Genomic DNA, 16,090 nt, shown 5'->3' with positions numbered 1-16,090 from the left:
TCGCTTTCTATTAGGGAGTGAAACCCCGATTGAACTAATCAGATTCCGACTTTTGTTGCGACCCTAGCCTTTTAACTGAAGGGTATGTGGCAAACGTTTTGTTTATTAATTATCCAGCAGTGTGGTGTCAACAACAATATTTATGTATTTGCTACAGGAAAATGTTCAATACAAGGGAGCAATCAAGTGTTGAGCGTCCACTCTTATTGTTTATGGTAATTATCTGGTGTTTAAACAACTTTGTTACAAGCTAATTGACCTTGCACTTTTGCTCAATTGTTTCATGGTATATAGGTTGCGTAAGTAAATAACTCAAGCCTCAGGTAAGATATTGACATAGTATCGAATTTCAAAACTATATATTTCAAGTGAATTTTTCATCACAGTCTGGATTACATGTGCAAGAATTTTCTTCAAATGAATAATATTTTAGTAGCAAATGAGACAACCTATTAACTGCCTTGTCAACCTCAATTTCTTCTGATGCAGCCAGCCTGAACAAAGTTTACTGGGGCTTGAAAAATTTGCATGTGGCCTTTTTGTTTTCGTTTAATTATTTACCAGCTTAACCCCTAAACGGGTAGCTTTTACCTTGGTTCAGAGAGTGTTCACTGGACAGTGTTTTGACTACGAGAGCTTTGTGTTGGTCACAACAACGCATAAATCAGGTAAGTTATTGACAACTATCAGCAAGTTCATGAGGTGAACAATAGGCATGAGTTGTTAGCAAAACTAAGAGTCCGATACGGCTTGTTAATAACTAAAAAATAACTTCCATTTAACCGAGTAAAACAGTATCACAGGTCAAACATGTTTTTTCGGTAATTTAACTAAGTTATGCCGTTCAATGAAGTCAAGTTAAATCCAACAGAATTGATGATGCAGAAAATAATTTCGCTTTCTGGTGAATTCAGTTAAGCAATGCTTGTTTCTAACGCTTTTGGTGTGTAACCAAGAGGCCATGGGATGACGAGGAATGTGGTTCAGGAAGCATCGAATAAAGAAAAAAAAATTGGAGTGGAGCAGTTCATCATAAGTTAATTAGCAAAAGGTTTGAGATTATTCTTGCTAGTCCAACTGCTCTACACTTAAATAAGAAAAGTAGAAAAATTGTGCTTCATATATAAATGTTAGTAAGGGATGTTATCAATTCTTCCAGGCTTGGACATATCATTTGTATTTTACATGACAGCTGGTCTAACGTGACAGATACCTTTTAGATTTTTACTACGTACGACTCCCCCCTACGTGTTCAACGCATTATGTTTACTAGGCACGAGGAAGTTTCCTTTAAAAGTTGTTCATGGATATCAGAAAATCTTGATATTAAAGAAAATGTTTCAACTTACTTAATGATGTCATGTACGACATAGTTCAGTGAGACCAAAACCACCAGTCTTGTGTAACCAAGGTGACATGCAAATACAGTGAAAAGATATGGCTCTTTTTGGTTCAGTTTCAATGATTTCCAGTCCAATACATTAATTGTATTATATTGATACGAATGAAGAGATAATAGATTAAAAGACAAATAATGGTTCGGAGAAAAGGGAATAGAAAACAAAATAAAAAACACCAAACTTATTTAGTTTTATCATTCTCGGTTACACTGCATCATATCGATGAGGTTGAAGAGATAGCAGATTATTTAAGACAAATGATCGCTCGTCAAAATGGGAATAGAAAATTCAAATGCAGTGCTTCAAATGATATCTAAATAACAGTTATCCCAGGTGATATCTCGGACATTAACGACAGATTTTCTTTACTATGAAGGTACTAGGAATGTAATTATTAAGTCTGATAAGGATGATTGCTCAAAATTACGATTGTGTAACATAGGTGTTGATCGCGACATTTCGACTATATAGCTACACGGCAGGTCTTTATCACCAGATGGTGTCTGACTGTGTTTCAATATAACTAGCACCGTGGTTGGATAAGAATGTTTTTAAATACCTCGCTTTAATTCCTTTAGGAGAGAATTACATTCCATCATAACATCATTGGTAGTCATCCTGTTACAATTTTGGAAAAGAAATTCACGATTAAATAAACTGCACAAATGTTTGTTCATACACAACTGCAGTCGACCAAAATAAGTCGACAACCCGTTTCACTTACTGGAGATTAAATAACTCGACCAATTCCGATGAATATCTCGCTTTAACTAAAACAAAATCGAACATTTCTTTCTATGATAAATAAGAAACAAACAAGTTAACAAAGAAAACCGTAACGTATATAATATTCGAAACACGTGTTGAAACACTCTCTCTGATGAAATTTATAGCAAGGAGATCTTTTAGACTGATTTTTATCCACGAAATAATATAGTTATATTCTAAGAAACGATTAGAACAGTGATTCTGCCTGCGATGAAAGGCTTCTTTATCAACTCGTGACGACGTCTGCTTGTATGAGGTCACCAAGCACAAAACCGCCACCAAAAACCCCACCGGGTTTATTAACGGGCGAGAGTGACTGAGCGGTAATTCAAAAGCTGTTAAAGCCTATCCAGGTGAGAATCCGCATTTCTAATGGTCTAAGATTTAATACAAACACTCTAACATGTTGAATGCTGGAATGAATGCTGGAATTGAATGTTTTAGATAGAAGTTTACGGTCAAAATTTGTGCGACCAATAGTTTTTACCATGTCGTAAGTTCAAATTTCATTTTTTACGTAAAGGTCTTGAATGAACAGACGAATGTTTTAGTCATTTTTGAAGCAAGAATTTTCTTAGAAAGCAAATTAAAGAGAAACACAAGCAGCTTTCTCTGGTTCTTCAGACCTTTTTAACTGTCGATTCGCACAAAATGTGATTCCATTTGAGTTTTTTGACGCGTGACCTCACCAACTCAAAATGGCCGATACATGTAATTTTGAGCCGCAAGGATTGTAGATCAATTTCATTTGTTTGTTAGACAATTAAACAAATATACTCTAACAAAGACTGCTAACAACCAAACATTAACAGAATCTAAAACACAGGAAACTAAAGCTAAGCAAGTGAACTTAGCAAGCCGACCTGTTTATTCGTTTGTTACCTGTTTAAGGTTAAGCCAAAGAGCAGCAACACCAGCAATAGCCGGTAATATAAACTATTTTATGCTTTGTATAGAAAAATGTAAGCATTCCGGTAATATAAATTATTTTATGCTTTGTATAGATAAATGTAAGCATTCCTTTGGGTTTCTACACCTAAAGGAGTTTCAATCAAGTGTTTAGAAAAATAAGGTCAATATTTATTTTAGTGATTTGTCGCGCATACATTTGGAGCTTTTTTCGAAAGTATCTTTTCATTTGACTTCCAAAGGCACCTCCAAAAGTGAACAGTCCGCCTGCATTTTCCACTTTAAATGGCTCAAATTTGACGGAGTCATTACTTAAAAAAAAAGGGGGTTAAAAGAGAGCCATTACCTAACGTAAAACAATATTTAACTTACACTAATAATCATGAAATCATAAATCTGTTTAAAACTTGAGACTCATCAAATGGCATCCAAATCAGTAACTTGCAGTAATTCTGATCGCTGGTAATTGGACAGTAGGAATGACTCATCTCGGTACTAAGCAGTACTCATTACACTCGACCTTTCGATGCCACAAGCACGAATGGATATCATTTGATGATCAAAGGGATAAAGTTCTGAAATAGGTGTTTTTTTCCTGTACACATCACTGCGCAATAATGATACGAACGATTTTCGCTACGTTTCGCCCTGTTCGCCTCGCCTGGTAACGACTAATCGGTGAAGTGTCGGAGAAAACTAGTCAAACAAAGGTTCATCGAAATATCGGCGTCACTTCCCTGACCCAAACAACATGCCATAAGAAAGTTAGTAAGCACAAGAAATATTCCGTGCGCACTTTTCGCAAGGACGAAGTGAATCTTGCAGAAATGTTGGGAGCTTACATGCCTTGAAGCGATCGGCGAAGCACTAGTGCGAACTGTTTTTTTTTTTTTTTACGCACACAGGGAATAGTTTATAAATGCATTTTCCAAAGCGGATCCATGTCGCGGTTAGCTATTAAAGTAGTCTAAACCAATTTTGTGGACGAGACCATGCCCAAACCCTGTGGCGATTTCTTTGCCGAAAACCACGTTGCTGAACCATTCTCGACAAACACAGAAGATATCGCCTGTTCTTTTGTGTTGTCGCCAAGTTCTCGTAAACAATGAAGTGCCTATGCATTTCCTGTAATGTTAAAACTCTCTGAGTTAATTTTAAAGACAAAAAAAGAGTAAACAATATAAAACGTTTTTCCGTTGCAATGGCTCCATGATTTTCCGGCGAGCAATCGCATTTATGATTTTACCGCGAAAGATGATTGACAGCTTGTGCTTCAAGTGTATACTTTGTTACCAGGTGTGAAGCCAAGTTTTCTAAAGTGCGACTTGAGATTTTCAAGTGCACTTGAATCAAGTGCCTACTTGAAACTAACTTAGCTTGTAGTGTGAAGCCAACAATTATCACTTTCCATTGAGGAGTCCATTTATACTTCAATTGCATTTAAACAACCCGCTTGAATGCAACATACCATGAATGCCTTACACTAACAAGAACACAATAAGAGCTCGATTATCAGTGTCGTCTGCGGAAGCTACGCGCAATAACGCTTCCAAAACGTTCTTAGAGGAGAGGTACGCTAAAAGGGTTGCTTCCAAGCTCTCATTCACTGACATGACTATTTTGCTTATAAGTGACAGGCCTAGGAACGCAAATTGATCTTTTCCTTTGCGTTGCAATCAAGCCTAGCCATTCCCTAGGTACGCTAACCCAGCTTCTTCTTCTTCTTCTTCTTCTTCTTCTTCTTAGGCGGGAGGGGCAATGAAGGTGGCTGTAATTTTTGCGATAATAACGATACTCGGCTCCTTGTGCCAAGGCAAGCCAGTTGACAAGAAGAAGAAACTAAAAGACAAACCCACACGAGGTAAAATGTAAAATTTGTCTATCACACGTCCTATTCTCAAAATGAGGGAGGAAGAAGAGGGGGATATGCAGAGGGAAACACTGAATGGGAGAGAAGCGCTTGCCACACTTTTATATTATTGAAGATGCTGGAAGCTTGTTACTTAAGTCACACCGTTTGTTTCTGAGGACACGATCGTATTAGCCAGTCTAATATTTTCCTTTCTTTTTTCAGTAGCGCATGACTTTCAGTGTTCTTGTTTCTTGCTTCTCCTTTGCAGACAGTCTTTGTTTCGACAAGGATGTAAAATACTGCCAGAAGTGGGCATCTAAGGGTTATTGCCCGAAGAGCCCATCAGTCATGACAGGCAAATGCAAATTAGCTTGCAAAATGTGCTCTCCGGGTAAGTACCTTTTCGCGATTGTCTCTTGTGGTAAATCCTTCATGCTTCATTCGGTAATGGTGAGTAAGCTCGAATGAAGATTGGGCAAAGTAATATCCGTAATCAATGCTCTGAGGTAAATAGGTGAAATAACTATTTGAAAAGCTGTAAATTGAGTAATATACCATGGCCTAATTTTTTAGTTTATACAAAACATGATGCTTTTGATACGTCTTTGTTTTATATGTATTTACTGTGCCACAATGAGACGCCATTCCATCTTTGGATGCTCTCGTGATTTTGCTTTCAACCCGAACCTAATGCGCGGAGAGAGAAATGTGAAGCGGTTTTTATCTACAAAGCAGGTGTCACTGTGACCGCAATTTTCCACTGAGTTTACACTCTAATGACAACTCAATTTTAAGAACTATTGTGGTGCAAATTTATGAGAACTTTTCGACCTATTTTTTTTTTATCTTGACAACTTTCTGATGGCTGAGTGGCTAATCGTTCAAAACGCGAAGACTGCAGCAGACGAAGTATCTGCATTCCAGTCTAAACGGAAGTGAGCAGAGGGTATCAAAACAATATAAGAAAATTAAGTAAAAAAAACATGTCAACTGGTTACGGTGCTGCTTGTAGGACAGTAAACTAGACGGGCATAAAAGGGAAAGAAGGAGTAGTTCCTAGAAAAAAGGACCATTGAAATCTATATCAAGGGGACACTACACAATATAAATTTACAAAGTCGATATTTTTTTCTATATTTTAGAACATTTTTATTTGTTTTTCGAATCTTGCTTTAATTTTAGCCGAGATGCTAATGGACGATGATAGTAGATGCAATGAATGGAAGAGTAAACATTTATGTGAAAAGGCCAACCATCAACCTTATATGTTTAAGCATTGCAAATTCAGCTGCAAAGGTTTTGTTGCTCTTCCTCAACCCCCCAAGAAGAAACTTGGAGACCTTTTTGGTATGGGAGGGCAGTTTGGACAACCTAACAACCCGTATGCACCTCAGCAGTTTGGACAGCAAGGACTTCGACAACAACCTTCATGGCAACAGCGATATGCACAACAGCGTTTTGGGCAACAGCGATATGGACAACAACCATACGGACAACCACCTTATGGACAGCAGCCATATGGACAACAGAATTATGGACAACTGCCTTATGGAAGGCAGCCATATGGACAGCAAGCACCTTATGGACAACAACCATATGGACAACAACCTTATGGGCAACAACCTTATGGGCAGCAGCCATATGGACAACAGAATTACGGACAACAACCTTGTGGACAGCAGCCAGGTTATGGCCAAACCGGGCAGCCATGTGGTCAACCCCAGATGACCACTGATCCTTGCGCTCCTCCTTGCCCACCGCAGCCTGAGCCATGCTGTGGCCCGCAGACACCACAGCAACCCCCAGCACCTCCTCCACCACCGACGCCAACTAAAGGAAAAGAAGAAGAAAAGGAGAAAGGAAAGGAAGAAGAGGAAGGCAAAGAGGAAAAAGGAAAGAAACCAGCCGTTGCGCCTCCTGGGAGAGCACCTTACAGGCCACCACCAATGTCGCCTTACGGCCAGCAGCAGCGACCGCCGTATGGACAACAGTACGGACAACAGTACGGAGCACAGTATCCACAACCGTACGGCCAGCAGCCTCCATACAATCCACTGAATCCTTACAGTCAACAGAATCCTTACGGTCAACAGAATCCATACAATCAACAGCAACAATATCCATACAATCAGCAGCAACAGAATCCATACAATCAGCAGCAACAGAATCCATACAGTCAAACACCCTTTTACCGGCCAGCGGCACCACAACAGCCTTCTCCAGTTCAGCAAGCACCTTCGGCAGCCCAGCCTGGGCCACAGGCAGGTGTAGTAGCCCCTGCTGCCCCAGAATCTCCTTCTCAAGCCGCCGCTCCAAATACAATGCCAGCAACCCCTGCTGCAGGTAGGAATATAATGTGAAACACTTATAGCTGATATTTATAGGTCGGCAGAGTTGTGAAGTAAACATCGCGAAACCCGTCGACGAATATATTGTATTTGTTACAATTTTCATCGGCCTGTAGACCCTGTTTATAAAAGAGATAAAAAAGTTTTGCCTTTAGAAATTTTATACGACCAAATTTCCCCAAAAGGATATGCGGCTGCATCGTTCAGAATATGGAATTTACCTTTCACTTATGTTGAAATAAAGAGTAGGATTTCTAATGCAACATAAACAATTTCGAGATTATTTCCTATTGTGATTGCCGTTAATTGCGTTTCCATAAGTCAATGCCACGTTTTTTGGAATTCTTTAGAAAGATGAAATTTCATGCCTTTTAAAGGGATAATTTTATGTATACAAATACAAACATCCAAACATTCTCCACAGAGTTTATGAGCCATCCATATGATAGTGGAAACCATAAAACAAACAAACAACGGCAGACAAAAAAACAAACAGACAAATGAAAACCGTCAATGCAATAGGCCAGTTAAGCAAGACGTTCCTCTATAAAAACGGCGCGTCATCATATGATTTTATTCAAAAGTGTGAATCAGATTTACAAGGATTCCCCGTAGTATATTAGTGATTTACGAAGAACAATATCGAACATCAAACATAAACATAAACAATGTTTTCTAGTGATGGTCGTAGAAAGATCGGATGTGTTTTGTTGGTAATTCTCGATATAATGGTTGACTAATTACTAAATAAAGTGTACTGACGATTATGGGCCGTCTGGACTAGCAGCCATATTCTGTATTCCCTTTATTTCTGCCCAAGAAGGAGGATTCTAGATACACGCAAATTTCTCTTTCTTCTGTTTCACTCCTTTACAGGTGAAGCAGCTCCTCAAGCTGATTTTGCACAGGGAGGCCAATCCTATGTAATTCAACACCCATGGCCAGGAACAGAAGGACCACTTACTATAAAAAAGCAAGGCGTTCAAAAGAAGAATCCACAACCGAAAAAGGACCTTGCTGCAGATGCTGTCGTCGTGGCATAAATTTGTAAGTTAAGTTGATAAAACGTGATAAAATGATACTGTGACATTTGGGCAGAATTTTTAGTAAACATACAGGCGGCAAAACAACAATAACTTAGAAGAACAGCAGACGAGGTGGTAGACCTCTTCAGTTAAGAAATTGATTTTTTTCTCTTGAGCAGCTTCAATCCTTTGTCCCTTATTTGCGCCTTTCTACTTATCCAGATTTGTCCAAGTACTGTATCAGTCTTTGGTGATTTGTTAAAGTTAGTTCGGCTTTTAACGAATATTTGGTTTGATGAACTAACTTCAGTTGGAAGGTAATTTGTCACCGTTAAGCGATTCGTTTCGTTCTTTAAAGAAGGACTAATATTCGAAACGTCAGCTCTCGAATCTCTTGACGGTGGCCAAATTACATTATCAACTCGGTTAGACCAAATATTCGTTTCCTCTCTTTCACCGACGCGTAACCACAATTTCTTCAGTAACTGGTGCGACCTGCACCGTTTGCAACGTCTTACATGGTTGGTCGAGAGGACAAAAGAACGAACAACAGAACAATGCTCCCAACCCTAAAAAAATGCAGTTGTACGTTATCAGGATCCATTGAAAATAGAGCATTTGAAAGGTGCAGGTCTACGGCAGCAACTATCCCCCTTACGTTCTTCGATCTTTGTTTCTAGCACTCTATTATCATCTGTCACAAGGTTACTTAGTTTGCGCCCTATTCCACCGCTCTTCTGTAGGCAATATCTACTTGCTTTCAAACTTTGACAATAAAAATCTGCGATAAAAATTGTAAAACATAGCACGACGTTTCGACGTTTCCAGAACGTCATTATCAAGTGAAAGTAAAATAATGAAATCGAGTATATATAGTGAAGAAATGAATGAATTGAAAGTTAAACAAAGAGTTTGGCTCTAATGGAGTCGCTCTGGGTATTTAAATTGGGTCTTATTGTTCTTATGTACAATATTTTATAAACAAGACAATCCCATTTCGTGCTACACTTTTTGAGCATTCTAAATTGGCTCTCATTGAGTAGGAAAATGTTCCCATGGGCATCTCTCAGATGGCGACCAATAGCAGAGTATCGATGATCAGCAATGCGTTGAAAAAGTGTTGAAACAAATGGCGCGTCGTATATCCGACGTAATTTGAATCACACAAATCACATTCAAAACAGTAAACAACGCTATGCTGATTTGCGATGCGTGGCTTGATCTCTTTAAGCTTGATCTCTTTAAGCTTTCAAACTTTATTCAGTTAAATTTCAACTCTGCATTTGCTTTCCTTTCCTTTTCAGATGGAGACCAATCTAAGGACTCAATTTTTGAGCTAAATATCTTCCACATGGACCTTGCTGGCAAAACGTACACATGGCAATTACTATTTAACATACAACGTATTTGCTTGAGCAGTATGGCGTATGTCTCAGCTTTTCCTAAATTTCTGCGCGACCGGACTATATATGGGCATCATGATACCGTCGCAGCCGCCACTGTCGTGCCATGATGCACGACTAAACTGACCAAACATGGAAACGGAAAATCAAGGACACAAAAATTGAGTTTTACAGTTTTTTGTGACTTGGCTGAGCAGTCGTTTCATCAGTTACAAATTTGTATTTAGTATAACTTGCATTTTCAAGTTAATCGTTTCATTGCGAATTGTATTTAACAAAGCTCTTTTTTCTCGTTTAAGAATCACTTCTAATTTTAAATTTAACATGCCTTATTAGCTTTCTTGAAATCTCAAATAAAGACGTTTGTGTATAAGTAAAGTGCATGCATCCTTGATTCGATTTCTGGCACACGTAGAAAGATGGGAAGTAGAAAAGAGTACCAGAAGAAAATAGCTTGTACAAATAAACGTTACTGTTGCCGTGAATGCTTAGCGTACGTTTATATGTTGCAGCCTATTTGTTAATTTGTGAGTTGACTACGTATACGTTTGTGATGTGCAATATATCAAAGGAAATCACTACTGTGAAGGAGGTTTGGAAAGGTGATTATCACAAAAATTGTGAGCTTTTGCTTTGAATTTCTCCAAGTATTATTAATAGTTTGAGAAGCTATATCAAACACTCGAACGATTGTTTGCTCCGATTTCCAAACACCCTGAAGTTGGTTAGAAAAACTCGGCTGTGCCTTGTTTTACCTCGGTGTTTGTGAACCAGATGCTACACTTCTTGGTGTTTGATATATAATTACTACAATACTCCCGTCGTATGTTATTCATGTCCCAGGAAAACCGGCAAAAATCGTAGGACGGAAATCAGAGCAATAACCACACACAAAATAAGCAGTACATTTTTGTGCGGTAAAACGCTTAAACGTCGTACAGAGCTTGAAGCCCGCGACAGAGAGCGTATTTGATTAACGGTCGTAATTTGAATTCCATTCGACGCGTTTCGTACTTCCCTTAGAATAGAACACAAATGCCGTACGATCCCGAATCCCTCCGTTTTCCCGCGCATCTATTGTTAGTACCATCACGCATCCAGGGGCGGATTCAGTAGGACGGAGATAGCGGAGTTCAGGGGGTGTTGAACGCGGGAATTTTTGAAATTTTCATGGAGAAATAAGGCATTTATCAAGTATTCAACTCTTTTATCGTGTGGGTTGCAAATCTCTCAATCTTCCCCCTTGATGCGCCTCTGAACATCCCAAAAACACAAAGGCTGCCTTGAATGTTGGAACAGTAGATACTTGTATGAGCAGTTTTGACTAAGACTGTGGAATGCAAAGAACGGGTAGATTTGCAACAAATGTTGGTAATAGGAAACAAATGAAACTGCCACCAGTCGTGCCCCTACAAGTACCTGTTCTCATGAAACAGCCAACTCTTAGTTGAACGACTTTAAACACTATCTTGATCGTGGATTCCGAGTATTATTCTTTGATTTAATTTAATTTATGTAAATTTTTATTAATTCTTTGAACTTTCAGTTGGTAAGATATTGTTTGTTTAATGCTAAACTAAATTACCGATGAAAATAAAAGAACAATGGATAAGTGAGCTTTTTTTGTCTTGGTCCTCCGTTTTATGATTTACCAGTCAAAACATACTGGCTTCTATTCACTTAACTCCTTGCATGTAGGATTACTTTTAAAGTAAATTACTATTATGTATGAATCCTTCTAACTAAATGGAGCCATATGCAACGAAGCGTCTTTTTATCGCTAGTTGGGATTGATCAAAAGACGGGACCTTGAACTGAGTCAATGAACCAACATATGAGATGGTTTGAGAAGGTTCTTACCCTACCTTTCTGATGGATCATTTCAAAAAGCGTAGTACCTCCCAAAACATTATTACAGCACGAGCATTATTCCGAGTATACGTAATCATGAATTGGTCCAATTCTAAATGTGCTAAGACCAGGTAGCTAAATGTATTCCAAAACTTATCCCCTTACCACACCCCCAATATTATGATTTGTCCGCCTGAAAGCTGTGTCACTCAGTGTGCGTTTTTGTTTGGTAGCACCTGTCAAATTAGTTCACGCAAGAGAAAACATCTCCATTCTATTCAATCGCTACGACGTGGATTTCGGTTCTGTTAATTATGAGTTAACGAAGATTTAACGGTAAGATTTGCTTTTTATGCCTTAATACAGTTATATAGAGACAAAACGTAAAAACGACGACAATTTAATTATATGCCATTTAAGGAACGGTTGACAAATTTCGAGATTCGTTCATTGAACCTCCTAAGATATCGATTCGAGATCACTGAATACATCTTTCAGTAAATTGACTTCATAAATATTTTTTACCAACGTCGTATTTTCTCCTAGAAAAATGAATTTTCTATAGCAGAAAGCATTGAAACAATATCAACGAAACTTAGATAAATGCTAAATCTAATTGTTTGCTCATTATCTATTTTCTTCTTTAGAATATACTAAACTTGATGCAGCGATGGTTGAGAGCGGACATGGCATGAACAGACTCTGTCTCTTAATCTCAGGTGTGCGAAAACATAAATTTAAAATAAAATATGTCAGCATTCTCTTATTTCAAAGAAAGCAAGATATTCCTTGTTATCGGAAACATTCCTAGCGGCAGTCGACTAATGTTTTTAAATTGTAAACAAAATGACTGATCATAAACAAAACCTCCTTGCCATTCACCTTTGATAATGTTGACCCCTTACGCCCCAGCATCAACACGTTAATTCTCCTTAATGTTCTTTATACATTTGATATGATTTAGGTGAGGGGAATTTGCTTATAACACAAAACACTCTGTCTTTGGTGCTCATTCTCTTTATTCTCTTGACTTGTATGTTGTTCAAGTAGTTGTAGTATAATGAACTGGTATTGTAATGACCAATGTCCCGTCTGTCACTATTGCCGGGATTAATGGCTTAATTTCTTTTATTTAAACATTTTGCATTCATGTTTGCCCAGAGCTAAATGAGCTAATTAGGGAAAGGGGGAGGATGTCTTAGACGTAAAACTCGAAGGTCACAAGGCACACAACTGTGAAACGGGCTATATACCGTTCATCGAAACAAAGTAGCACTGCAGAATTCATTTTCGTAAAGAAAGAGTTGCATTTGGCTTCGCTTTGATTAAAAAGGCTCAAAGGAACTCGCAAATGGCCTTTTATAAGCCGCTTATTCGTGTTCAAAGTGGATTCACACAGTAATGTACTAATTGTTTCTTGTGTCATTTTTAAGTGTTGCAGATAATAACGAGAGCAACGATTGAAGGCAAATCAATACAACTGGATGTTTCTCGAAGTATGATTATTGATCTTTCTTGAATTATAGCTTCCTGATCATTGTTCGCTCATCTTTGTCATATCATTGAGTTTATTTTGGCTGCCATAGCAACGGACCATTAAATTTTGGAGGAGTGGTTGGGATTTGGGGTGTTGTACATACCCCAAATGTTTTCCGTTTACAGAAAATAAAAATATCGTGAAAAGCACAACTAAGCAAATGAGTAATTATGAACATAAGGGGATTTTTAGGGATGACATTTCGTTGTACTCTGTTTTGTATAGTCTTGTGGTGCTTTACTGGGGAAATGTATGAGGGTGAACGGATGGATTGAAAAATTCGTCATTACAAGTCCCCAACCACGCGGCAGAGACAAAGATTCCTAAAACGCGAAAGAAACGGTGGGGGCCGGGGGGGGGGGGGGGGGGCGTAGAGTTCCGATTTTCTTTACGAGTCGGAGATATTCAAGCCTTGACGTTTCTTGTTTTTGTAAATAAACTGAAGAACTGCTACTGAAGAACATGGTTAAATATACCTGCTTATGACGTCATAACCTCTATAAAAAGTCAAATTTCGTAAAATCATTACCTCACTTTTCACATTTTGGCGATCTTTAACTATCGGTATTGTTTTCAATTTTCACTTGTATACGCCGTTTGAGTTTAAGGCCTTTTTCTTTCTATTCTGATCATGTGACTTAGCAAATGTTGTTGTGACTCGAAAATCTTGAAACCCTTATAAAGAAACTATGTCAACTGGGGCACATGCGCAGTAGAGTCCGGTTGAGACTAATTGGCATACAACTCGTCGCGGGCTTTTTGCTTTCAAAAATATTGCGACAAACGGCTTCTGTTATTACTAAAGAATATTTGTAAAAAAAATAAATAAATAAATAAGCTAACTTTCCGAAGATAAACGCGATTCAAATAGACGAAAACAGGTTCCTGAACTTTCCGACGGTATTTGAAAAAGTTGGGCCAACCATTTCAAAGTGCTTGTCATCGACGCGCGCATGTACCTGGCGTGACATAGTCTCTTTCAATAGAAAAAGATGGTCCAAACAACTTCTTTATGGAAGTTAGGATAAAAAAAAGATACCACGATTAGGAACTTTCGTCAGCAACAATATGGTGGTTAAGTTATTCCCCCACCCTTCAATTTTCAAGCTTATGTGATATCTGCTCAGATGATTCAATTCGAATAATACTGGGTGATTCTGTTTATATTTGCCTCCACAGTTCGTATCAACCCACTGGAGTGTTATGACCGTACAAAGTCATGCGCAAAAGAGGCTAAAAGGGGTTACTGTGAGTCAAACTACCATTATATGATTGACAGGTGTCCCTGGAGCTGTCGATTTTGCAGACGAGTTGGAGGTACGGTCGTTTCACCAGGACTATAAGTCGAATGAAATAGTGGGTCAAAACTGCATGTAGCAGATTTGACCCTCGGCCAATTCCCTGTTTTTCTCCGAAGTTGGTCGGTTGGAGGATGACTGCTTAGTTGGAACATTAGGATACCAGATTATGTGTGAAGCATTTGATTTTTTTTCATCTCAAAGCGAAGTTAAAATAGAGCTAGATTTAGTGTCTTTCTAAATTTGAATTTCAGAATTGGTTCTGTTCTTATTAAAGCCTGTCATTTAAGCAATGAACATCACTCACTACAACATGTACATCGCCTCTTCAATACCAAACCCTTGCTCTCTCTCTCCCTCCCCCCTCTCCAATCCAACTAAACAAACAAACAAAACAAAGTGCGCCCTGTAAGTCTTTAATTTCTTCCAGGAGTAACCAATCTATGTTAGGTAACGTCTTTGGCATTTGAGTAAATATCCGGCAATATACAGAATTCTTTTGAAAAAGAGTATCAACCATCAGACAACTTTTGTCGGTTTATGTTCATGAATATGTGTCTATGTTAACTTATTTTTCTTCTCTTGTGTTTCTAACGAAATAGTGTGAAATAAAATGATTTGTTTCGATCTGCTACACAGGATATCAAAAGAGATCACAGTCTTTTCTTTCCTGAGTCACTTAGACGTAGGAAAAGAAACGCTGGAAGGAGAGGTTATGCACGATTGTTTATATCTTGTATCGACTTCAATTTTAGGCGACACTGAAAAGTGTATCGACATCAGTGAAAACTGCGCTCAATGGGTTTCAAGAAAAGAATGCACAACTCGCCCGGATTACATGGCCCAAAATTGTAAAAAGAGCTGTGAAATGTGTGGCCCTGGTAAGTATGAAGAGGCAAACTTGATAGTGAATAACAGATCAATATTAATCAAACAAACAAACTTTTGAGAATAAAAATTAGCCTGAGTACGTTTCACCGCTCACTGGATTAAAGAAAAGCCCCGAATTGGGACAAAGAGACAATAAGAACATTAAGAAACATCTGCTTAAGGCCATGGTCAGCAAGAACCTTGAGCAATATATAGAGACAAATTATTCCTCTTTCATCCCTGGTTCTTATAAAACTGGTGTTCTTCTTACTGCATACTTGGTATCAACCGATTTCTGGCGGTATAATTCTCCCCAGTTGTTGTAATAATAAGACTCATGAGATCTCCTTACTCGCGCGAGTGCATTTTCTTGGCTGTTTAGAGGGATCGCTCCAAAATTATGTGGCAGCTAAATTGATTAACTTTTGATTCCAAGCGCACACAAGACTACCAAAATAAATAAATAAATAAATAAATAAATAAATAAATAAATAAATAAATAAATAAATAAATAAATTGTTTACTCCTGCCTAGGATTTCGTCCGAATTGTTCCAAATGTCTTGGAGATCACAATGAACTGAAATTGTTGGTAAATTTGGCTTTCAGCCGCTACTGGTAGTTTGTAGGTCACATGATCTCTTATATTGCCAGTGTTGTGCAGTATCCTCCTGACCGTAGTGACCCACGAAACAGGTTTCGTATTTGCCTTGTCTTTTTGACGTCCGATCATACTCTAATAATTCTGTACATAATTAAAGCGCCATGAGTCGTATGGTGACTGCTTTATACTCTATCTAAGCATAATCCGCCCACTATTTATTTTTCACC

At 38.3% G+C, this 16,090-nt stretch overlaps 2 protein-coding genes across 3 annotated transcripts in view; both read left to right on the top strand.

Moving 5' to 3' along the window:
• The first annotated feature begins 394 nt into the window (after nt 1–394).
• LOC146467163 (uncharacterized) lies at nt 395–10,190 on the top strand. 2 transcript variants are annotated; one of them, XM_085125982.1, is made up of 6 exons: nt 395–668; nt 4,824–4,938; nt 5,198–5,320; nt 6,112–7,272; nt 8,154–8,324; nt 9,607–10,190. In XM_085125982.1, exons 2-5 carry the CDS (start codon nt 4,836–4,838, stop codon nt 8,318–8,320), a joined length of 1,554 nt encoding a protein of 517 aa, XP_084982108.1. In that variant the 5' UTR covers nt 395–668; nt 4,824–4,835; the 3' UTR covers nt 8,321–8,324; nt 9,607–10,190. The 2 variants fall into 2 exon arrangements, with proteins under 2 accessions (XP_084982108.1, XP_084982109.1); XM_085125983.1 differs by lacking the exon at nt 395–668 and adding an exon at nt 2,415–2,521.
• A 1,623-nt stretch (nt 10,191–11,813) lies between these two features.
• Nucleotides 11,814–16,090, top strand: part of LOC146467162 (uncharacterized) — an 8,843-nt gene continuing 4,566 nt past the window's right edge. The window contains exons 1-5 of the mRNA XM_085125981.1: nt 11,814–11,892; nt 12,204–12,275; nt 12,990–13,052; nt 14,273–14,410; nt 15,147–15,272. Coding sequence (XP_084982107.1) covers nt 12,227–12,275; nt 12,990–13,052; nt 14,273–14,410; nt 15,147–15,272 — 376 coding nt within the window. The 5' untranslated portion in view covers nt 11,814–11,892; nt 12,204–12,226. The remainder of the gene's footprint in view (nt 11,893–12,203; nt 12,276–12,989; nt 13,053–14,272; nt 14,411–15,146; nt 15,273–16,090) is intronic.

This window comes from Pavona decussata, unplaced genomic scaffold (assembly GCF_977016875.1).
Source record: "Pavona decussata unplaced genomic scaffold, jaPavDecu1.1 SCAFFOLD_137, whole genome shotgun sequence".
Lineage (NCBI taxonomy): Eukaryota > Metazoa > Cnidaria > Anthozoa > Scleractinia > Agariciidae > Pavona > Pavona decussata.
The sequence above is the reverse complement of the archived record's forward strand: the minus strand, read 5'-3'. Positions and strand labels throughout refer to the sequence as shown.